Source organism: Cibotium barometz, chromosome 32 (assembly GCF_041138505.1).
Source record: "Cibotium barometz isolate CiBa-2024 chromosome 32, ASM4113850v1, whole genome shotgun sequence".
NCBI lineage: Eukaryota > Viridiplantae > Streptophyta > Polypodiopsida > Cyatheales > Cibotiaceae > Cibotium > Cibotium barometz.
The window spans coordinates 46,812,657-46,836,783 of record NC_141077.1 but is presented as its reverse complement, the minus strand read 5'-3'; the positions used below and the strand labels follow the sequence as shown (position 1 = coordinate 46,836,783).

The window sequence follows — 24,127 nt, the reverse complement described above, 5'->3', positions numbered from 1 at the left end:
TAGAGTTGAGAGACAAACTTTCATAATCATGAAGTTGTTCCTTGAGTGCCATGTTCTCTTCTCAAAGTTTATTGATTTGTTCGAGTAGGTATAAATAACACTCATTATATCATGTGATCCTAGGTGTTTTTGATAAGGTAAGGTACCTTTTTCTTGATTTTTCCATTTTTGTGGTGTGTTATAAGTATAGATCCTAGATCCAAATTTTCTAACAAGTTCGATGAAAATGAAGCAAGTAATGCACTCATCTCTTGTGCATGTATTCATTTAGGAATATATTGCTCATTTAATACAACTTGCCATAGGTCTCCGAGCTATGATGAGGAGAAGTTACTTCTGTTTGGTCACTCCAATCCCTTAGTCTATGTGTCACCTCATTGCGGTTACTCGTACACACAAGGAGGCTAGACTCTGTCACTCTCACACTCACAAAAAATTACAGGTATAACACACAAGAAAGAACTCTCTCAAGCACACATTCTCTCTCATACACGAGTTTGCCAAGAGCTCATTTGCATTATTTGTAACAGTCACATACTATGATTGAAAAGTCATGTATATATATGGCCATAAGTTCACACTTGACCAGACATCAATAAAAAAATAAAAAGTGACTTGAGTTTATATTCAAAGCCATACAAATACATCATGTGCTAATAGCCCAGGACTGTCCAATGCAAGTGCCCACAATAAGCTTCATAGACTTGTACCAAGTGTGTCATGGAGCACCTATATAGGTTTGTCTAATGCAAGTGCCCACAATAAGCTTCATAGACTTGTACCAAGTGTGTCATGGAGTATCTTTATAGGATTGTCCAATGCAAGTGTCCACAATATGTTAAAAGACATGGTGTGAGCTTAATGAATGAATGAATCAAGCAATGAAAATGATCATCACATAAACAAACTCACACCACTACAGCAACACATGTCACCACTTAGATAATAATGAGATGTAACCAATGAGCAATAGAGTGTACTCAAGGTCACCACAAGCATCACATAAACACAAGCTAATGGAAAATGAAAAGAGGAAACTATTTCCATAAAGGACCATTTAGTGTATTGATCACTAAGCAAATACACAAAGCATGGGTATTACACTCTCCACTTAGCTCTCTAGTTAGCTTCAAGTGTGAGTAGTAGACCTTGTTTATATATGCTTAAGAGAAGGAGGCACCTAGGGCCTATGAATCTCTCCACCTCCCTTAGAATTCTCACCAGACTCACCTAAAAGGTGATGCCTCAATCATAGGAAAGTATCTACTAGACCTACACTCAATCACTCTAGTAAACGAGCCTTCTAACCTTAGAACAAGACACTCTAAGATATCACTAAGGAAATCACACTAAGAATGGATGCTAGATCACATATCTTCTAACACCCTCCCTTGATCAAGCATCCATACCATGCAGGGTGTGCTTGGATTAGATCTACCACTAAGATAAAAATTACTAAGACATCACTAAGATAAAAAGTGCCCCACGGGCTATAAAATCTCATACATAAAAACTTCTAGAATAATGAGTTGGAGAAGTTTGCCTCCTCCTTCTCTGGTTGATTTGCCTTGCCCTTCTCTTTCTCCTCTTCATCCTTCTTTCTTTTGAAGCAATCTTTAATGATGTGGCCCTTCTTTTTGTAATAGTAGCAACTCTGAGGAGCCTTAGTCTTCTTGTCCTTGACTATAGCAGAATAGGTGTGCTCCACTGGATCTATTGTTGAAGAAGCTGAAGCTTTGGAACCCTTCATGTGGGTTTCCTCCAAAATGAGGGCAAAAGTCACTGAGATAAGAGTATGATTGGTTTGATTGGCTATCACTGAGACACACTGTTCATAACAAGGAGGCATGCTGGAGAGTAACACATAGATGGCCTCCTCTTCATCAATGGTAACACTTGCACCACTGAGTTGATCAATCATACAACGAATGTCATGGACATGAGAAGCAACACTGGCTTTGTCATCTTTATCCATTCTATAAAGTTTCTTCCTTAAGAAGAACCTAGCAGTTGCATTGGTTTGCCCAAAGATGGACTTGGGCCTAAGCCATGATTCATTCGAAGTCTTTGCTGAGCTCACTTGATGGATTTGGCTATCACCTAGGCCACAAATGATGAGAGATAATGCTTTGGAGTCTAAATTGATGCACTTAGTGATGAGATCTGGATCTCTATTTGATCTTTTCTTAATCCCATTAACCACTCCCCATATGTCTTTTTCAATGAGAAACATTTGTATTTTGATGCACCAAGTATGGTCTTTGGAGCCATCAAATTTATCTGTTTTATCAAACATCTTTCCCACCATAGTTGTCATGGTACTCAACCTGACACACACACAATGTTACACAAGTAGGGAAGTCCTTTATAGTTTTAGGACTTTTACAATGGAGCTTATCTTTCACACAGAGACACTTTAATCAAGTACTCCTTCACTAAACAAATGAAGTTGTGTGCACATTAAATTTGACCACCCCAAGTAATTTGGCTTTGCTTTGGCCTTGAAACTTGTCTTTGAACCCTTGGCTAATGCAATTTGAGCTTTGGTTTTAGTGTAAGCATTGTGTCTATCACATGGAATACACACACACTGAGGCAATCCCTTTATAGATTGTAGGGCATTACAAGAGCTTCAATGAGGTTGAGCCCCTTTAAAAAAATGATAAACCACTAAGGTACATGAAATGCTTTTATCACTAAGGTTTCAAAATGCTTTTACCACTAAGGTTTCAAAATCTTAAAAAAAAAATTTCTTATTTCAAGGAGAAAACAGTTCAAAAGTTCCTTATTTCACCTCTAGCTGCACACATGAGGTGTGCAAAAAATGCCGCCATTTGCTTGTTTGAAGCTGCTATGGTGATGGCGTCCTCTAGTACACCACCGCAAACCTTTCATTGCTCCCCTTTAGCTAAAAAATAGAACTCAAATAAGCTCTCCAACTAGCTCCACACACTCTTGCTCGTCTACACAAAGACGCCATTAACTAGAAACCGCATCGCTATGGTGCTGTAGAAACACCAAGTTGCAGACATGCAAGCTCAACACTCAGCTCCTTAGTTTGAGTTGCACACAGCAAGAAGACAATAATGATGGCGGTCTCGCATGGTCAGAGACAGAGAAAACAGGTGCTCTTTTGTTGCGTAGCTATGTAGCCCTTTTCTGCAGAGTTGAAGAAGACCCCTCACATAGTGGGTTGAGCTACTTAGTTCAAGAGTAAGCCCATAGTTGGATACTCTCTCTCACAATAGTGTTGTCTCTTTCTTGCAGGCAGCTCACTGAGAGCTTGAAACCGCTTGCCCTTGCATACAGAGTTGGAATGCCGCCTTTCTCCACACTAGACAGCTTTAGCTAGTTCTCACGAATTTCTACCTTCTTTGTAGCACTCAAGATGAAGAACTCTTCACCCCACATAGAAATTCTCTCCCTCTCTCAATCTGATGCTTGCCACTAAGCTTGAGAACTAATGAAGATGGGTACACAAGGAGTATTGCACAAAGCAATGAGAAGAGTACTCACTGAATGTTACACAAAGCATTGTTCACATAGGAGAATACAATTGATGGCACTCTCCTTACTCCAAATGCACTCAATGAAGCAATGGACTATAGGACTATTTCCCTCCCTCAACCTAGTGTGTGCCACCCACACCAATGCAATGACAAGAAGTTACAAAGAGTCTTGCACAAAGCAAGGTTAACATAGAAGCTCTCAAAGAGATTTGGATGTTGGCTCTCTTAATGCTCAAAATGCCACTCAATTGAAGCAAGAAAACTACCCTTTTAGCAATTAATGCACACTCTAGGAGAAATACTTGTGAACAAATCACACATACACCCACAATCACAAAGATGTATCCTACCAACACATGAAGGATTACACTCCCATGGAAAGGAGCTCTGATACCATGCTAAAAGACATGGTGTGAGCTTAATGAATGAATGAATCAAGCACTGGAAATGATCATCACATAGACAAACTCACACCACTAGAGCAACACATGCCGCTTCTTAGATAATAATGAGATGCAACCAATGAGCAATAGAGTGTACTCAAGGTCACCACAAGCATCACACAAACACAAGCTAATGGAAAATGCAAAGAACAGAGTATTTCCACAAAGGACCACTTAGTAGATTGATCACTATACAAGTACACAAAGCATGTGCATTACACTCTCCACTTAGCTCTCTAGTTAGCTTCAAGTGTGAGTAGTAGACCCTCTTTACTTAGGAGATGGAGACGCCTAGGGCCCATGAATCTCTCCACCTCTTAGATTTCTCACCAGACTCACTTAAAAGGTGATGCCTCAATCATAGGAAAGTATCTACTAGACCTACACTCCGATACTCTAGTAAATGACCCTTCTAACCTTAGAACAAGACACTCATAAGGTATCACTGAGGAAATCACATATCTTCTGACACAATAAACTTCATGTATGAATTGAGGGTCCTTGTCCAAAGTGATTCTAATGAAGATACGTCAACCACCACTTCTACTACTCTTGACAAAGACCCACGGCTAAGCTGGCTATGGCTAAGGCTAAGCTAGTGTGACAACACAAAAAGAAGCTCCACAAAAAACATCAAAAGGAGTGGGACAATATCCTAATCCTAAACAGGAGATGACTAGACCTGAGGAAGCTACTAACTTTTGGTATCGAGAGAAGTTTGAACTGAAACTCATGATAAGCAAAACAATACATCTAAATGTTATACCGGCCCTGCAACCTTCAAAACCTTTGGATATTTCTTGTCAAATATTAGAGCTGGGAGGCATTGAGCCTGATTTGATGTCAAAAATGTTTGATAAAGGATGACGTGTGTCTCCAAAGGAAATGATGATACCTCAATGCATACCTAAGGAATATTGTAGGAGTTTTTTCCTTAGAAATTAGAATGCTTATTGAGGAATCCAAGTCTTTGGATAACTTACGAGTAAGAAATGAAGATGAGAAGTTGCAACAATCCTAGATGGTGGTGTTGGTGTTACAAATGTGACCAAGCATTGTTGGAGAAACGGGACATACTACCTTTTGAATGGGATCCACAAATATTAGGTGCTTGTGGACACATTAACAACACGAGCAAGTTAAAACTTCATCTCCATAAAAATCTAGAACAAGTCCTGTAAATCCAAAATGTCTGCCAGAACGCCACAAGCTGTTGTGTCATTTCCTGCTCCAGCTCCTTGGATAACAAACGGCGACTCCTTGTAGCATCGACTGTATATCTCAACCTGTCCATATACAGGCAAGCAATAAGGAATTGAAGCCTTTATACATATCTAGTCATCAAATGCAGTATGATAGTCACTAACTTTCAAAGAAACTCTCCCATCACACTGTGTGCCCTTCAAGTCCAAAAAAGTTGATTGATTTAGAAAGCTTCCTCTTCCCATATGGTTCATTGCCCACAAGCTATCTTAACAAAATCAATGACTGCTAAGATTTAATTAACTTGAAAAGGTAGTAATTGAATTTAGCTTTGAAACCATCTAGAGATGCACAATCATAGTTTTGGGAAACACCTAAAAGAAGGGGTTCATGCATTTCAAGGGTTCCCAGCATCCAAAATACGTTTTGTCCATGTTTCCGATTTTCAGAACGGCGCATTATCACGGCTGTTTCAGGAGTTTCTTCCTGGCCATTTCAGCTGTTTCCACAAGAGCACTTACCCTTTCACCCACAAAACTCCCCATTATTTTGTTCTTTCTTTTCTTCTATCTCCTTTCCTACTCTCCCTACCTGTTCTCTCTCCTATTCCCTCACATTTTCATGCCTTTATCCTGTTCCTGTTCCTATTCCTCCCTAAAAGATAATGCTCTGCAGAACTTGATTACAAGACAAAAGAACTTGATACAAGAGAGATGAATAATACTGAATTATTGTTGCAAACCAAAGGTACAAACTAATGTGTGTTTGCCCATCTGTCCACCTCGGCAAGGAGGTTTGATGGTGATAGGTAGACTATGGACAGGATTTCATGCACATACAAGGGTGCACTACTCTAGTGAAGATAGATCTCAATATCTCCAAGATATGATATGAATGAGAAGAACCACCCCACTAGACTATATATAGTCTCCTAGTAGTGGCTATGTACCAGTAGGCTATTGTTGGCCACCCACAATAACAAGTCGCGACTGGCCATAACTCTGCCCAGGTACATGAACCAGCCCCGCAACCCGAGGACAAGGTGTCCCATGAAGATCTCCTTCTACCCAAGAGTGTGGCCAGCTGGCCCACACTAACATGCATCCTACTTGGTATGGTGCCAAGTCTACATAAGCTGTTTCCTAATCATCTGGCCACACATGGCCAACACGCAGTCTCTAAATTGCTGACTGGTGGGCACCTGGGTGTGCAACACAATGGCTACTCCTCATACACAATGGCTTTTTTTGCAAACTCATTTTGTAAGGCCCCTTGTATGAGGAGTAGCCATTGCATTTAGCACCCGAGAGCCCGCTGTCACTGATTTAGACACTAGCAAGTAGGATGCATGTTGGTGCAAGCCAATTAGCCGCACTCTTTTTTAGGAAGAGATCTTTGTGGGACACCTTGTCCTCAGGTTGTGGGGTTGCTTCACGTATCCATGAACTCAGTCAGAGGTATGGTTGGTCGCGGAATCGATGAAGATATCACTCAAAGAGATCTCTTTCAAGAGCCTGTGCGAAGATATCTGTCCAATTCTCCGTTGTCAGCTCGCCCACAAAGTGATAGTGTATTATGGTAAACTAAATACACTTGTATAGAGAAAGAAAGAAAGATTATATTAACGTCTACAAAACCAAAAGATATTACATATGATCCATAAGTAAACTGGATGCCAACAGAGAGAGAGAGAGAGAGAGAGAGAGAGAGAGAGAGAGAGAGTCACCAAATTGTCACTTCCTTTGAGCTGCCCAAGTGGAGAATCATTAGGTACTTCAACAATTCCAACCTTACATCTGGAGCAAATGAACATTGCTATGAGAGGGAGTAAAATAATAAAACAGTAGGATTCTTATATCTACATGTGAACTTCTGATTTTGGTGCATAAATTGTTTAAATTTCAAGAATCAACCCCACCAGTACTGGCATCGTAATATCGATGTTCTTGAAAATTCACTTTTGTGAAGGTAAATCTACCAACTGCACCTATCACATGCATCGGGTTCCAAAGCTCATGTTCATGTACCATGGGAGGGTTATTAGTTAGGGTTAGGATTTAACTGAGCCCTATTCTACAAAGGCACACAGGCTAACTGTAGGTGAATTTAGGCAAATCAGTGGTGGTGTATGCCTGTGTAGGTTATGAAGTCTCTCAAAGTTAAAGGGGCTGCAAAAGAAAGACAAATCAAGTCAAAATACAAGCAAGGATCGCCAACAAGTGCTAGCCTGGTTGGTTATGGTGTTTGGTTTACTTGCATGAGGTCACAGGTTCAAACCCTGTTGGCAGCATTGTGTTGCGGCCACGGCATCCTTGAAAATCATGATAATATATGGTGGGGGGTGTGCATATTTCGAAGTGCACTTGCACTTTAGCCTTTTTGAGTGAAGGCTAAAGTGCTCCTGAACCTTTTTAAAGGAAACCTAAATGTGTCCTTTGGAGTTATGCTCACAACTGACACAATAGATGCTGAAGAAATCGTCGCATACATCATCAATTAATGTCACAAAGAAAGAAAACAACTCACATTCGGCATTGGTATCCTACCATCTTGTGGAAGTAACCCACATTCAGCATTAGTGTCCTACAGGCAAATTTGACCTCAACCTCATTCACAAGACCATCTTGTGGAAGTAACCCACATTCAGCATTTGTGTCCTACAGGCAAATTTGACTTCAAACCTCATTCACAAGACCTACTCGATTTTTTGTAAACTTGAGCATCTTGAACAAAATCTGCAATTCACGGAGGTAATAACCCTCCTTTGCAAATCCACAAGGTATGTTCTTTTGCTGACTTTGAGATGATGAGCTATGACCAGGTGGAATCAAGCTTCTAGGAGATGCATGTGGACGTTGGCCCCACGTGAATTGAAGGCCAGTAGACCTCAATTTGAAACTTCTAAATCTAATATAGTATGGTCACTGAGAGTACAAATGAGCCCAACAAGTGCATAATACAATCAATGAGTATTTATTCAGTCCAAAATGGTTGAGTGACGCTAAGAAATTCATATGATCCCCCTCTAGAGGATTAAGCTGTCCTGCAATTCAATATGTCATATGATACAGCTGGTAAAGATGTCTGTTGTATTGCTATCTATAGGTCAATAGATCACCTATAACAAATTATGTACTTGAAATCTCTCTCAAATGTGGTGAAACTTGGTATCAAAATGCTTGGGCCTCTGGTGGTCTTTTTTGAATCCTCGGCCAAACCAATGCATGATTGAATGTTGTACCCAGTCTCTGATGGAGATTGAAAGGCAAAGCCAAGGTCATCAAGCAATTGTTGATTGCTTCAGACACCCCATAATTTGCAACAATACACTCTGCTTTGTTAGTAGGTGGAGCCTCAGGGGTACGCTTTTTTTTTTGTTCCAACTTTTTTGATCCATTTTTAAGTAAAATCCTTGAGTGTGATGCTCAAAGGATTAACCGCTCGCTCACTCGCCCGCAAGAAACAAGCATATGTGATAAAGCAATACTGGAGGCCTGGCATGGGTTAAGGGAATGACACCCACCCACACCCATCACAGATCCTCACATCTGGCACACTTATGCACACTCACTTTACCATATTCCCAATCAGTCTCCACTCCCACACCCACCTGCACCTCGTCCCACTACATCTACTTTCTTCACATCAACCATGGTGAAAAAGGCCATCCAGAAACTCCAAAACGGCTGCTCCTAGGATCATGAGGGGATTAGATTGGAGCACCTATCACATGCAGCTGACACCCTTGCACCCCTCTTGGCTTACATGTTTAACAAGGCACTGGCAGAAGGTTTTCCCCACACTTGGTCATCGCACATCATCTCACCCATACACAAAGCTGGGGACACTATGGAGCCCAATAACTACAGGAACATCACGATCGGCCATACCTTGGCCAAGCTATATGGATCCGTGCTGGAGATTGAGCTCCGCTCATTGGCAAAGAGAGGAGGGCATAGAGCACGACGCCAGGCACGGTTCAGGCTGACCTTCTCCACCTTGGATCACATCTTCACACTTAGGAGCCTCATTGAGCAGGCCAAGGCTGATGGCCAACACCTCTACTGTTGCTTTGTGGATTTCCGCAACGCCTTTGATATGGTGCCACATGATCGCCTACTACAGTGCCTACAGATTCTTGGGGTTCCAGCAAACATGATTTGGGGCATTATTGCTTTATATGAGTCAGTTGGCTGGGAGGGTGAGATGCCCTGGAGGACTCTCAGAGGAGATATCTAGTACTATGGGGGTGAAACAGATCTGCCCGCTATCCCCCACCCTCTTTGGGCTATACGTTGATGAGATCTCAGACTTTTATTGACAGAGTGGGAGGTGGAGGGGCATCCCTAGCAGGCATACTTGTGTCTATTCTCTTATATGCTGATGATATATTGCGTATTGCAGACTCACAAGGGACTACGGAAGCACATGGATGCCCTACAGGACTTCTGTATCCAGAGGGGGTTGTCACAGTTAACCTTGGGAAGAGCAAGGTCATGGTCTTCTATACTTCCCCTAGTGTGCGGAAACATACAGAGATCACCTACATGGGCAGCCAGGTGGAGGTAGCAAACTCAATGTCTACTTGGGGGTCACTTTCACGAGCTCCGTCAAACGCTTCTATATGACACAAGCAGTTTGACTAGGGGATATGCTGCACATGCCCTCCTCGAGAGACAATGCCACCAGACACACTTCCATGAGTCCAGGACGAAGAGCTGCCTTTTTGACACACTAATGACTCCGGTGATGATGAACGCATCCCAATTCTGGGCACCAGGCTTATCAGCAGCAGTTTGGAAACCATCTGTCCCTCACCATATCATTCGAGCAGAGTTTGCTACAGCATCTATGGTGGTAGAGGCCTTATTCCAGACTGTCATGTACATACAGAGGATACTAGCGATGGATTTGTTCACGATTACATACCTGGCACTACAGTCTTCTCGGGTGATAGCAGAGAGAGGGGTGCTTCCGTCCTAGTATGCTTCTATCCTCAAATGGTTCACCACACACGGACTACAGATAAGCGCACCACCCCCATTTCAGTACGACCCAGATTCCCCCTACACCAGGCTCACATGTTGACAGGGACCAGGTAATTTGATATGACTTGCTACAGTTACACATTCGAGATACATGGATTACCCTAGGGGAGCGCCTACCATCCAAGATGCAGTACTACAACGACCATTTTTTGAGGCTTACAAAGGATGGATTCATACAGAGGCCAAGGTACCTGGACGTTTTCATGTCACCTGCCATGAGGATAGCTCAAGGTCTCATCCCATAGGGTCGAGATTGAGGTTGGTAGAGCAGTAGGGATCCCTATAGAGAGCAGACTCTGTAGATTGTGCCATGGAGAAGTAGAGTCTCAGGAACATTATATTTTTTAGTGCCCGGTGTATGATGAGATCAGGGGGAGATTCCACTGCCTATTCAGAGAGGAGTTTGGGCCATTATCTTAGGTTATGGAGTATCCACATCAGCGTTGTCTCAGACTCTTCCTGTTGGAGATCCGACGATGCAGAGAGTTACTGTTCCGAAATTCTCGACCCTAACACCCATCTCAATCTACCATCACTAGTTTTTTCCACCCATAAGAGAAGGACACTTAGATGGATGAGGCCACCACAATAGCGATGAGAGACCCACCATCACGCCCCTCGACTAGAGTTACCTTGCCTCGTGCCACTGCACTTTGGAGAGCCAGATGGCCTCACCCTCCTAGACCTCGAGCACCCTAGGCTCACCAGCCCCAGATTGATAAGATCCTCGCCTACCATTGAGCATCTGTAGCTACTACCTTGTCCCAGCTTCTCCTTGGTCCTGCAGATCTAGGAGCCCTCCACACCCCCTCGCTGATGGTGGACATCCTTTATAGACCCCCTACCACACATCGATGAATAGATCCCTCTCCACACTCATACCCCCGTATCCTCTACACCCACTTTGTATAAATGATGATAAGGATGACGATGATGATCCATACATATCACATTTACCTAGGGATTAGTGTTAATTTTTTTGTTATGTTGTCTTTTTTTTCCATGATGAGATTCCATGGACACATTGTACACCTTTTGTCTCATTGACTGATTTTGCGTCTTTTGCAAGATGTTAATATATCTCCTTCTTCTTCTCATTCCCGCTTTCTTTTCTCTCTCTCTCTCATATTATGAGATGGAGGCACATCCATAATGTACCCCCCCGTCCCACATGATATTGTATCCCCTCACTGTACTCCACTCACCTCCATAGCGTACCCCCCCCGCCCCCCTCACTATATTCACACCCCATAAGGGTTTCTGTTTACCTTCCAGTTCCAGTTTCATTTTCTAGGTGCCAGTAGTATCATCTTTATTTTTCATTTTCTGGTTTTTTATCCAGACATTGTATCAGATCCACCATGATGTAACTTTTTGGTCTCATAGGTCATTATGGCCTTTTGAAGACGTTAATAATATAACATTTCTCTCTCTCTCTCTCTCTCTCTCTCTCTCTCTCTCTCTCTTCGCTTCTCTGTGCGCCCCCCTCTATCTCTTCGCTTCGCCTCTCTCTGCGCCCCCGTATCCCCACCCGCCCTCTCTCTCTCTCTCTCTCTCCCTCTCTTCGCTTCTCTCTGCGCTGTCGTGACGTGGGCGGTGTCGCTGTGAGAGTGCGAGACTTCTGGCTGTGAGAGTAGCTTCCAAATCCCAGCAAGGAAACAGAATATATATCTCATCAAGGGGCACCACCAGCAGAAGCTGGAACCATGATATTTATATACCAAATCTCAGCAAGACATATGAGTTGTACCAAAAACCATCATAAGCATCATGGTTCAAACCAAAATCCAAGGTTTTAAGGTTTTAAAGAAGATTGATATAACCACATGTAGTAAAACCAGAGACGGCTTTTTGGGCGGTCATCTAAAGAAAGCTCTCAACATTCCCTCATATTTTGGAAGAACTGGAATGGAACCATTTCAAAAGCATTTGAGACAAACAGAGCACATTAATTCACTTTTGTTGCTGTGACAACCCACAGAAAAGGACCAGGGCCCGTGTCTCATCTCCTCATTTCTAGTGCTTCTGAAGGAAACCATACCACTTCATCATCTTTTCTATATAACCTGGCCTGGCTGAGCTGTCAAAGTAGGATTATTTAATAACTTCTCCAGCATCAAACCTTCACCACACCTCTTGCGAAGGCCAGCTCTTTGGTGTTTCCAATAATACTTCTCGCATGTAGTTGGCGACTGCTGTGCACCCTTTGGTCCCTTGTTCTCATCCACAACAGAAAGACTAAAAAAAGTAGTAGCAGCGTTTTCACCATCACGTAGAAGACTCACCAGCGCGGGTATTGCCCCGGAAGCACCCCAGTCAGTCGACACCTCTGCAGCCTCTCTTCTTGTCGTGGACGCCCCCCCCCCTTCCTTTCTGCTTGTAGCCGGCTCTCCTCTTACCTCAGCGCTGTACCCCCTTTGGCTTTGTCTTGGAGCTGCGCCTAAGAGCTCCTAGCTGTTCCACCCCCCAGGCGGTCCCCATAAACACTAGCCCCGTGTATATCTGCCGCCGCCACAGCTTGTCAGCGTCCTTGCGCCTCTGGTTGTCAACCTCGCTTCTCACCAGCCCGGCCCTTCCTCGCCTCTGCACTCCGCCTTGTAGACGACCCCCCTTCTTTTTCTGCTCATCCACCCCCCCAGTATTACCAGCCCGGCCCTTCCTCGCCTCTGCACTCCGCCTTGTAGACGACCCCCCTTCTTTTTCTGCTCATCCACCCCCCCCCCCCCCCCCAGTATTACCAGCCCGGCCCTTCCTCGCCTCTGCACTCCGCCTTGTAGACGACCCCCCTTCTTTTTCTGCTCATCCACCCCCCCAGTATTACCAGCCCGGCCCTTCCTCGCCTCTGCACTCCGCCTTGTAGACGACCCCCCTTCTTTTTCTGCTCATCCACCCCCCCAGTATTACCAGCTCGGCCCTTCCTCGCCTCTGCACTCCGCCTTGGAGACGACCCCCCTTCTTTTTCTGCTCATCCATCGGTCCTTCTACCTTTGGGATTGCAGCAGCTGGTTTTGGTAGATTCTCAGGGATAACAGCAGTTATAGGGGTTGCCAAGCTCATCACCATTTTATCCCTCCTTCGCTGCCGCTTTGCTAGCATGGTGACCGCATCCTCGACATCATTCCAATCATTCTTTAGCCCCTGCTCTGTATCCTTATCCTCAAGGAGGATTTCCAGTTTCTCTTGGAGATCTTTCCCAGCTGCTTGTAAGAAGAGCTCTGTTTTTTCTCTGTCCAAAGTTGTGCGCTCTATCCTTGACAGCTGGGCATAGCGCTTCTCAAACTCTCTTAGCAACTCTGTGGCAGAAATTCCCATTTTGGGTTTTGTGACCCATTCCAAGAAAGTTCGTTTGGTCACCCCCTCGGAATCCTCCATGAAATATTCATCCTTTAAAGCAAGCTTGAACTCCTCCCAATTTCTGCCACCATGTGCTGTCTGTAATCTTCTTATGCGCTCTCTTATTTCGGGAACACATACCAGCTCAAAACTTCGAACCATATCCTCCTCAGTCACCCTGTTTAGCTCCATTTCCTTTGTGTAATTGCGCAGGTACTTTGTGATGTCCTTACCATCAAATTGATCCACCTTTTTCACAATTGACTGCAGTGCTTTGGTCGTGGAAATTTGTCCCCTCTCAGCAGCTTGCTGCTGTTGCATATACATAGTAAACATCTGAAACATTTGCATAACTCCGGGGTCAAAATGAACCCCCTGACCCTCAAGATTCTCAGCCATAGCTTGCACTGTGTATTTCACCACTAACTCTCACCCCAGCAGTTTCACGTCGGGTTCACCAAAGCTGTCGTGACGTGGGCGGTGTTGCTGGGAAAGCGCGGGACTTCTGGCTGTGAGAGTGGCTTCCAAAATCCCAGCAAGGAAACAAAATAGATAGCTCCTCAAGGAGCATAAGACATCACCATTTTTGTTGACATATACATGTGCCAAATCACTTCAATTTATTCCCACATTCAACTTGATGTTTGCACGTAAATTGCTATCAAGAGCATGTCCAGTTCTAAGCATTGAAATTAGTATCATTCTCCCTTTCTCTTCCTTGGTTACAAGTTCATCATCACACATACACTCCCAAAATCACACACACAATTACCATCATATTCATAACACACATACTAGCAGAGAACAACCGAGCTCTAGATCAAGAGGTAGAAATCAGCTCAACAACAAATGCTCAGCCTATTGGAGCATACCCCAAAGAAACACCAACATACTAGATACTGGTAGCTCGAGGCTGGTCATGAGCACCATAGAACAATTGGGAAGGCCACGACTCCTGGATCTTAAAGCTTCAATCACCATTAATATTTCGAAGATGCTTGAGCTCTTTGTACACTCTATGGACTCACACCATAGCTTCTGAGGCTCAGCCAACAGCAGCGCATTCTCTTGAGCTCCTTTTCAGTCCATGGCAATGAGGGCCTTATCACCAAAGTGTCCAACGAATCGCCTTCGCATGAATTCAACAGCAGTCACCTTCATTTGTCGGAAATTTCAGGAGGCGTATCACTAGGTGCAGCTTGATTTCCTCTGTAATTCGAAACCCTACATGGCATGAACAGAAGATATTCTCAACTTTTTTGAATCTCTGGTTCATCTGCTCTCTGGTCCTGAATTTTCTTTTAACACCCCTTCCCCGTTTCTGCATGATAATTCTCCTCTGCGCTGTTTTCTGGTTTTCTCCTATTTCCCATTTCTTTCCCACCAGAAAATCGGGCTTGCCTCGCTTTTTCAGCCCAAAAATCGCATTTTCCCTATTTAAAAAATACGCTTGCGCCTCCTTATTATTCGGATATTCCCCTTAAAAAAATCCATCGTTTTTCCACGTAAGCCGCCACCTTCTTTGCCAATAATTCTGCATTTTTTAAAGCCCGTCTTGAATCTTCATCCAGCAGCTTTGCACTCCATTCAACTACTTTTAGCTAGGCCATTCTTTGAAAGCTCAAGGGTCAAATCCACTGCAACATCACCATTCGGGTAATGCAGTGAGCCTATCAGATTACTGAACTTATCTGCCCCTTCCAAAACAATGCGCACATCTCTATGCAATGCTCGCACTTCAGTAAAATGCTTCGCCTCCCTTGCATAAGGGTCTGGAGGAACCTCCACACCAGCTGCTGATGCAGCCAACCTTTGTGCAGTAGTCAACGTAGCTCCTGATGAGCTGCATAAACTACTACCATCTATAGGCTCTGCCTCACCCTGACGGTTATCGGTGAGGCGAACATCTCCTGCAACCTCTTGTGCTATGATGCCAGCAGCAGCCACCAGAGAGTCTGTTAATGTAGTTTTACCGTGATCCACATGAGCAATCACAGACATATTTCTAATGTTATGCTTCTTGTCCATAATGCGCCTCAGCTCATCGATGGTAAACTTCACCATTTTCGCTAGCTTGATACGAACTCAAAAGGCTGATTAACAGAGCTTCACTTCCCCTGGATAGACACTGGAGAGGGGCGCCGCACCAGCAATGCAGCTTTAGAAAGAGGTACTAAGTTTGAACTTCCCCTGACTTGAAATCTTCTGGCATCAACCTTCCAATAGCATCAGTTAAAAAAAAATCCAAAGCATTCTGATTATATCAATTTTGAGCAAGCACAGAAATCATGGCATTCCAAGACACGATATCTCAAAAGGGCATTCTTTCAAAGCCAATCCTTACATCATACATACTCTCACATTTCCATACATGTTGAGAAGGGCATTCCCTACTACAAGGTCTACCATAAGCATAAAACTCCATAATTCACACCACACTCATGTACAGAGGCTTCGAGACCTGGCTCAGCCTCAGCTCGTCTTATTGAACCTCATTTACAATATGAACATACGTACTCAGGCATCATATAATGACTCGTCATAGCACTTAATCCCATGCATTTGGATTTGCATTTGATGGCCTCATATGCATGGTTTCACACCATAGACGTGCCATGGCACGACAGCGCCCTCCTTACCCACCCGCTATCTCTTCGCTTCGCCTCTTCGCTTCACCTCTCTCTGCGCCCCCGTATTCCCACCCGCCCTCTCTCTCTCTCATGCAAGAACTAAAGAAACTCCAGGGCGAATTAGCAGCACTGAAACACGAGACTATCAAGAAAGATGAACAAATCAACGAACTGAAAGTGCAAGTGCAAGCCATGAAGACGAAGCAAGAGGAAGCACGAGAAGGACCCATACCTACAACACTACAAACAGAAACGACAAACCATGTTTCAAAGGTAAATTCAGTTAACTCACAAGATTTTGTTAAAGAAGTCATATCAGCAGTCAAAGAAAAGGAACGAATGGAAAGTAACAAAAAGGTAATCAGAGTCGGTGGTCTTCCTCAAGGCTGGGATAGGGTAGACATAGCTCAAGAGCTTCGAGAAGACTACATATTAGATATAGATGTACTTACAGCACAACTCAGCAAAGTAGTCCCCTTCGTGGACTTAGGAGACCCTATCTCTATTATAGTAAAGGGTACACAGGCAAAAGTCTCCTATATGGACAACAATGAGAAAATAGCAGTGATGAAGCAAACAAGGTCTCTCCAAGGGACAAAGATATGGATAGCTGATGAACTCACCCCACTACAACTCAAGAACAGATCAACAGAGCTGAATAAAGTTAAAGAAGCAAGAAAGAATGGCAAATGGGCAATATACAGAGGAGGACAAGCAATCATTAAAGAATTCCGTACCCCACTCCCCTCAAGAGCAAATCCATCCATGGATGAAATATAGCTATTTTTATTTTGAACCTCAATTTCGAACTAGATGCAATAGAACCCATTGTAATTTAAACTCTTAAGAGTCTTAAGAGTTCATTTTGAGATATTTTTTTCAGTTTTATGCCTCTTTGGCATCGATACCCAGAGTGGAATGTAAATGGATGTACCTGAGCTGTCCCATAGGTCGGATTCGGCCTCCTGTGGACGTTAATATAACTTTCTTTCTTTCTTTCTTTCTTTCTCTCTCCCTCTCTTCGCTTCTCTGTGCGCTCTCCTTACCCACCCGCCCTCTCTCTCTCTCTCTCTGCCCCCGCTGCCCAGTTCGCCATTTTCGCCCTTCTGCCCCCGCTGCCCAGTTCGCCATTTACGCCCTTCTGCTGCCCCCCGCCAGTTCGCCTCTCTGCCCCCGCTGCCCAGTTCGCCATTTTCGCCCTTCTGCCCCCGCTGCCCAGTTCGCCATCTATGCCCTTCTGCTGCCCCCGCCAGTTCGCATTTTCTGGCCCAGTTCGCCTCTCTGCTGCCCCCGCCAGTTCGCATTTTCTGGCCCAGTTCGCCTCTCTGCCCCCGCCAGTTCGCATTTTCGCCCTTCTGCCCAGTTCGCCTCTCTGCCCGCATTTCGCCTCTCTGCCCCCGCTGCCCAGTTCGCCATTTTCGCCCTTCTGCCCCCGCTGCCCAGTTCGCCATTTTCTGTTCTGCTGCCCCCCGCCAGTTCGCATTTTCTGGGCCCCTTTCCCCACCCACCCTTGCTCAGGCCCCTTTCCTCACCCACCCTTGCTCAGGCCCCCAAGGCAGAAACATAACTCTCTCTCTCTCTCTCTCTCTCCTCCCTGCTGTGGGAAGGACTGCAGAGTGATTTGGAGGAATGGCCCCGAGTCTCCAAGAGAAACTCGAGGCCCTCGAGATGGCAATGAAGGCATTAATCAAGGAGAACAAGAAGACATCCGATTCCAACCTCAATGAGGTGGAAAACAAACTACACAAGCACATCATAGCTCTCGAAGCACGGGTCACGAACCTCGAACAAGAGAACACGGCACTCAAGGAGGAGGTGAGTGCATTGAAAGTGGAAATGGTAGCCATCAAGAATGCTGAGAAGGAAGAAGGGGAGATCAATGACAACACTCTCACGGCCATCAAAGAAGAGATCTCCAAGGAGATCACAAAGGACATGGAGGGAAAGCTCGAAGCCAAGCAGTCAGGATGGGTCGAGGTGGTGAAGAAGAACATCCGTAAAGAAGTGAGAGAGGAAACTCAAAGGGAAGAAAACCAAATCATTCACACCACCATTGAGGAGGAGAAGATGAGGCATGCCCGCCGCCTCAACATTCGAGTCACAGGTATAGCCGAGACACCCGACTCCACTCCCGAGAAAGATGGACAGCTTCTATGCATGAAGCTCGGCTACAAGGAAGAGCACCCTCTCCCCTTCACCAAAGCATGGAGAGCCGGGAAAGACTCAACACGCAAGCGAGCCCTCATCCTACAGTTTGCAGGAGAGAGGGAGAGGGTCACCTTCATGAGGAAGAGGGTTATACTACGGGGTTTAGAGGGAGCTCCTATTTTCTTGGATGATGATCTCACGAGGATGCAGCTTGAGCATAGGAGAACTTGCATGCCACGAGTCTTACACGCGAGGAGAGAAGGCAAGAAGGCCTTCTATCGAGATGGTCGGGTCATCATTGATGGCCGGCCCATGGATTAGCGGTTTGGGGCCTATGGGACACAGACCAGGCCACTGACAGAGATACACATAGCAGTATGGAACTGTAATGGTTCACTATGGGTGCAGCCTGGACGACTGGAGCATGTTATGGTGGGGAGAGACATCATACTTCTGACAGAGACACATCAGAGCCCAGAGAGAGGGCTACCTCGAGTAGAGGGATTCCAGTGGGAGTCAGCATACAGGAGGACCACACGCCAGGGTACCTCGAGAGGGTCGGGGGGAGTAGCAGTCCTATTCAGACGAGAGCTACAGGGGAGACTGAGAGTGGTAGCACAGGATCCAGAGGCCAGATACATGTGGATCAGCTTACAGCTCTCACAGGACAGGGTTATATACATAGCTCTATGTTACTTTTCTCCATCAGGATCCTCCTATGTCATTACAGAGGACATGCCACAGGAGGAGGAGATAGGAGCCTCGCCATACACTTGTCTGTCAGAGGAGATTATGCATTATTCTACACTAGGGGAAGTATTTCTTACGGGCGACTTCAATGCCCACACACAGAGCAGACAGTGTGAGGTGTATGACTATGATGACATGGAGATCCTCCACCCTATGGATCCAGAGGAGATAGGGGCTAGTCGGGCATCAGAGGACACTGGACCAGACAGAGGACATTATGGGGACCACTTACTAGAGTTGGGAGCCAGGCATCGTCTCGTTATTTATAACGGGATGCTACAGTGGCCGGGATCAGGAGGGCTGACATGCTTCCCACATGGGGGTCATACACGGACCGGAGGCACGGTGGTAGACTACATTATGGGGTCTTTGGAGGCATCACAGCTTGTCACCTCATTCTCCATTCCACCTCGTCCTATTGGGGCAGATCATACATACTTGGCATTTTCACTAGCCGGATCACCAGTATCACCAGCCCCCCACATACCGACGCCACACACTACCATCTACTTCACACATGACATGGCAGACATATACACTGGCAGAGTAGAGGATGGGCTCCTACTCATGGATCCCCTGGCATCTATGGATACCATTACAGCCCAGCTCGCATCACTCCTACACACGGCTGCATTACAGAGCTTCCCACATCATGTACACTCAGGAGAGCCTGCGAGACCTGGGACTATGCCCCAGAACAGATGGTACGATGACGAGTGCAGAGCCCTATACTCACGACTCCGCATACAGAGAGCCTTGGGAGCCATCACAGAGCAGGAGTCGAGGAGAGAGATGAGGAGACTTACTCGCCGCAAAAGGCGGGCCTTCGCAGAGATACAGGAGCTAGAGATCTTTCATTTCTTCATGAGTAGAGATAGCCCTGTCTCATGGCGGCACTTCAGAGAGCCCCGGACCCCGACACCTATTGCAGACCCACAGACATGGCACACATATGCAGAGGGTCTATACCATGCCCCACAGCAGCCACCTATACCTCAGCCACAAGAGCCTCGACCTACCACAGCTAGCTTCTTTACCCACTCGATGGTACAGGAAGCTATCCGCCGCCTACAGCATGGACGGGCCGCCGACCATATGGGCCTGCAGGGTGAGCATCTCATATATGCAGTAGATTCTTTAGCTCCTTTTCTTGCACACCTGTTTAACAGGGCACTAGCAGAGGGTTTGCTTGCGGAGTGGACGATGCACACCATTGTGCCGATTCACAAAACAGGGGATATGCTCGATCCGAGCAACTACAGGACGGTTATGGTTGGCCACGTGCTGGCCAAACTCTATGGTGCAGTGCTGGAGCAGGAGCTTAGCTTATATGCTGAGCGAGCAGGTTTACGCTCATCAGGGCAGGCAGGCTTCAGGAGAGCTTTCTCTACCACTGACCATGTATTCACTTTGAGATGTATGATTGATCAGGCCAGAGTGAGGAAGAGAAAGCTCTATTGCTGCTTTGTGGATTTCCGCAAGGCATTTGACACAGTACCACGAGAGAGGCTCTTTCAACGCCTGCAGTCTCTTGGCATACCAGCAGATATGACATGGGGCATCTATGCATTATATGAGCAGGTTTTTGGGCGAGTCAGATGTCCAGGAGGTATGTCCGAGACTATTGCTAGCACCATTGGTGTGAAGCAAGGATGCCCACTTTCCCCCACGCTATTTGGGTTATACATTGATGAGGTGGCTGACTTCATTACACGGGGAGGCGGAGATGGAGTTGATTTAGCAGGTACCTCAGTACATATTATGCTCTATGCTGATGATATTGTATTAGTGTCTGAGTCCCCCGGTGGTCTACAGCAGCATCTACATGCACTCCATGATTTCTGCACACAGAGGGGTCTTACTGTGAACCTTGGGAAAACCAAGGTTATGGTCTTTCATACATCGAGACAGGGCAGGAGTCAGCTGACATTCACTCTTGCAGGATGCCAGGTGGAGGTGGTGACATCATACGTGTACCTAGGGGTTACCTTCTCTGCAGCAGCCACACGCTTTACCATGGGTTCAGCAGCCAGAGCTAGATTGACACGGGGATATGCAGCATTGGCTATGCTAGAGAGACAGTGCCACCAGGCGCATTTTCAGCAGCCCCGGACGAAGGGGTGGCTATTTGACACATTAGTCACACCGGCATTGATGTATGGAGCAGCAGTATGGGCGCCATGCCTTGCTACCCATTGGTGGACACAGATAGAGAGACCACAGGCCCTCGTGATGGCACGCATGATACGCAGCAAACCGTCAGTACCTCATGACATTATCCGAGCAGAGTTTGCTGCGCCTCCTATGATGGTAGAGGCCATATTTCAGACTATATGCCTGCCAGACAGATTCAGAGAGATGCCACAGGACAGATTATCATACAGAGCTTTTCAGGCATCTAGACAGTTGGCTGAGGCAGGAGACAGAGGATCATGGTATGCACAGGTCACACATTGGTTCTCACAGCATGGCCTAGACATGGATCATCTACCACCATTCCAGTATGACAGGGATGCACCACATATCCGTCTCTCTCATAGTGAGAGGAACAGAGTATTGAGACAGGATCTATGGCAGCTCTATACACGAGAGACATGGATATCGCCTACACAGCCTCTTCCACCGAAGATGCTATACTACAGAGATCACTTCATGAGTATCACTGATGATGGATTTATAGAGAGGCCTAGATACATGGAGGGCTTTTTACCACACGGCTCCCGAGTGGCTATTGGTCAGCTCAGAGTTTCATCACACCGATTGGAGATTGAGACTGGCAGAGCAGCACGGATCCCCCGAGAGGAGAGGGTATGCAGATTGTGCAGAGAGGAGGTGGAGAGTGAGGAGCATTATGTATGCAGATGCAGAGCATATACAGCCATCAGAGAGAGATATCCCATTTTATTCAGAGAGCCACATTCCCTACGCCAGATCTTTGAGGCAGCAGACCAGCGCATACTGGGGAGATACATTCTAGACATACAGCGCCACAGAGAGACATTATTACAGGCTCAGACAGCTCCAGAGGGGGGGCGACAGACACAGATTACTACATTTTTTCAGAGATCCATACCCCTCCCAGCCCCTACACGGCAGGGAATTACTCTCCAGAGAGCAGAGACACTTAGAGCCCGCAGGAGACAGAGGACACCTGGCTTTCGGACACCACGCCTATACCAGAGAGAGATGACAGAGATCAGAGCTCAGTTTCACAGAGAGGGTGAGGAGCGACTGGCTCGCTTCAGAGCACACCCAGGCATGTTCTTCAGGGAGCTGTGGACACCCCCTTCACTGATGTTTACCATTTTATACCCCCAGTATGGTACAGGATGGAGCTAGCTAGGTTGCATATCATGATTGTATACTCCATGCATATAGCTTTGCATTCTCCTAGTAATAGAGCTCCATCCCCTACACACCCAAATTCAGCTTTTTTATTCAGTACTTTTTCATTTTGTTGGGATGACAGAGGATACCCCATACATGTACTCCGATTTGTCTCATAGGCCGAGTTCGGTCTTTTGGAAGACGTTAATAAAATCTTTCTTTCTTTCTTTCTTTCTCCCTCTCTTCGCTTCTGTGCGCCCTCTTTACCCACCCGCCCTTGCTCAGGCCCTCTCTTCGCTTCTGTGCGCCCTCTTTACCGACGCTCTTTACCCACCCGCCCTTGCTCAGGCCCCTAAGGCAGCAACATAACTCTCCCTCTCTCTCTCTCTCTTTCCCGTTGCCCATCTCTCCTGGTACTCACATACGCACCTGTGCACCTATTGCACCTTAGTTGTAGGGTAGGGTTGTAACCCACCTCCAAGCAGGTAAGGGCTTGCACCTCATGGGGTTGGGGTTCGTGAAGAGCAACCTCTCAAACAGTCCAGCAGTTTGACATGGCCAACAAGAAAACCTTCTCCGAAACCCTTATCTCCCCTCCTACCAAACCCAATGAAAAACCATCACCATGGGAGCGGTACCTCCTGAGCATGATTCAACATTTTCAGCAAACAAATTCAGCCTTGCAAAATGAACTACATCAGACAAAACAACATCTTTCAACCCTGGAGAAACAGATTAAGGAACAACAACACGAAAAAGAAAACAGGGAGGAAATCACACAAGTAAATTTACTTGATCCACAGCCTAAAGAAATTCTCATTAAAGAAGTAATATCACAGATTAATGAAGAGAACGAGCAGCAATGGATTGCAAAAGAAATTAGGGTGGGTGGTTTGTCAGAGGGTTGGGAACAGGTGGAGGTATTAGAGGACGAGGAGATTACGAATGATACTTATGTCCCAGAATGCGAGATTCTACAAAGAAAGCTGTGCAGAGCTATCTCTTTCATCGACATTGGAGATCCCTCAGTGGCAATCAAAGGAAAACATGTGGTTTTGAGGTACGCAGATATGAAAGACAAAATTAAAGTCATGAAGCAAACAAGGTCACTTAAGGGAATGAAGGTGTGGATGGCGGATGAACTCACAGCCACACAACTAAAAAACAGGAAACAAGAACTCAATAAAGTATACGAAGCAAGGAAACAAGATGGGCAGTCTACCGTAGAGGTAGAGCTGTTATTGCAGATTTCAGGACAACCAAACATGGTAGTAATGAAGAGTAGCTGCTAGAGAAATCCTTCATGTTATCTAGGATTCTCCTACGGTCATGTAGGGAATTTGAACTATTTTTAGTTTTATCTCTATTTTCATTTTGTTGCCCCCGAAGTGGAATGTAATCACATGATGTATCTGATTAGTCCTATAGGTCAGATGTGGCCTCTAAAGGACGTTAATATAGTTTTCTTTCTTTCTAAAGGACGTTAATATAGACTTACTCGCCGCAAAAGGCGGGCCTTCGCAGAGACACAGGAGCTAGAGATCTTTCATTTCTTCATGAGTAGAGATAGCCCTGTCTCATGGCGACACTTCAGAGAGCCCCGGACCCCGACACCTATTGCAGACCCACAGACATGGCACACATATGCAGAGGGTCTATACCATGCCCCACAACAGCCACCTATACCTCAGCCACAGGTGCCTCGACCTACCACAGCTAGCTTCTTTACCCACTCG

The 24,127-nt window shown here is 45.7% G+C and overlaps 1 protein-coding gene across 2 annotated transcripts in view; it reads right to left on the bottom strand.

Moving 5' to 3' along the window:
* Positions 1 to 4,667: 4,667 nt before the first annotated feature.
* The window catches only part of LOC147620261 (Glyceraldehyde-3-phosphate dehydrogenase-like family protein), an 82,132-nt gene continuing 62,672 nt past the window's right edge, over positions 4,668 to 24,127 (bottom strand). Inside the window, exons 11-12 of one of the 2 annotated variants that reach the window (XM_086772445.1) lie at positions 6,882 to 6,951; positions 4,668 to 5,238 (exon numbers count right to left, since the gene is read on the bottom strand). In XM_086772445.1, coding sequence (XP_086628571.1) covers positions 5,116 to 5,238; positions 6,882 to 6,951 — 193 coding nt within the window. In that variant the 3' untranslated portion in view covers positions 4,668 to 5,115. The remainder of the gene's footprint in view (positions 5,239 to 6,881; positions 6,952 to 24,127) is intronic. The other variant, XM_086772446.1, reaches the window with a different exon arrangement.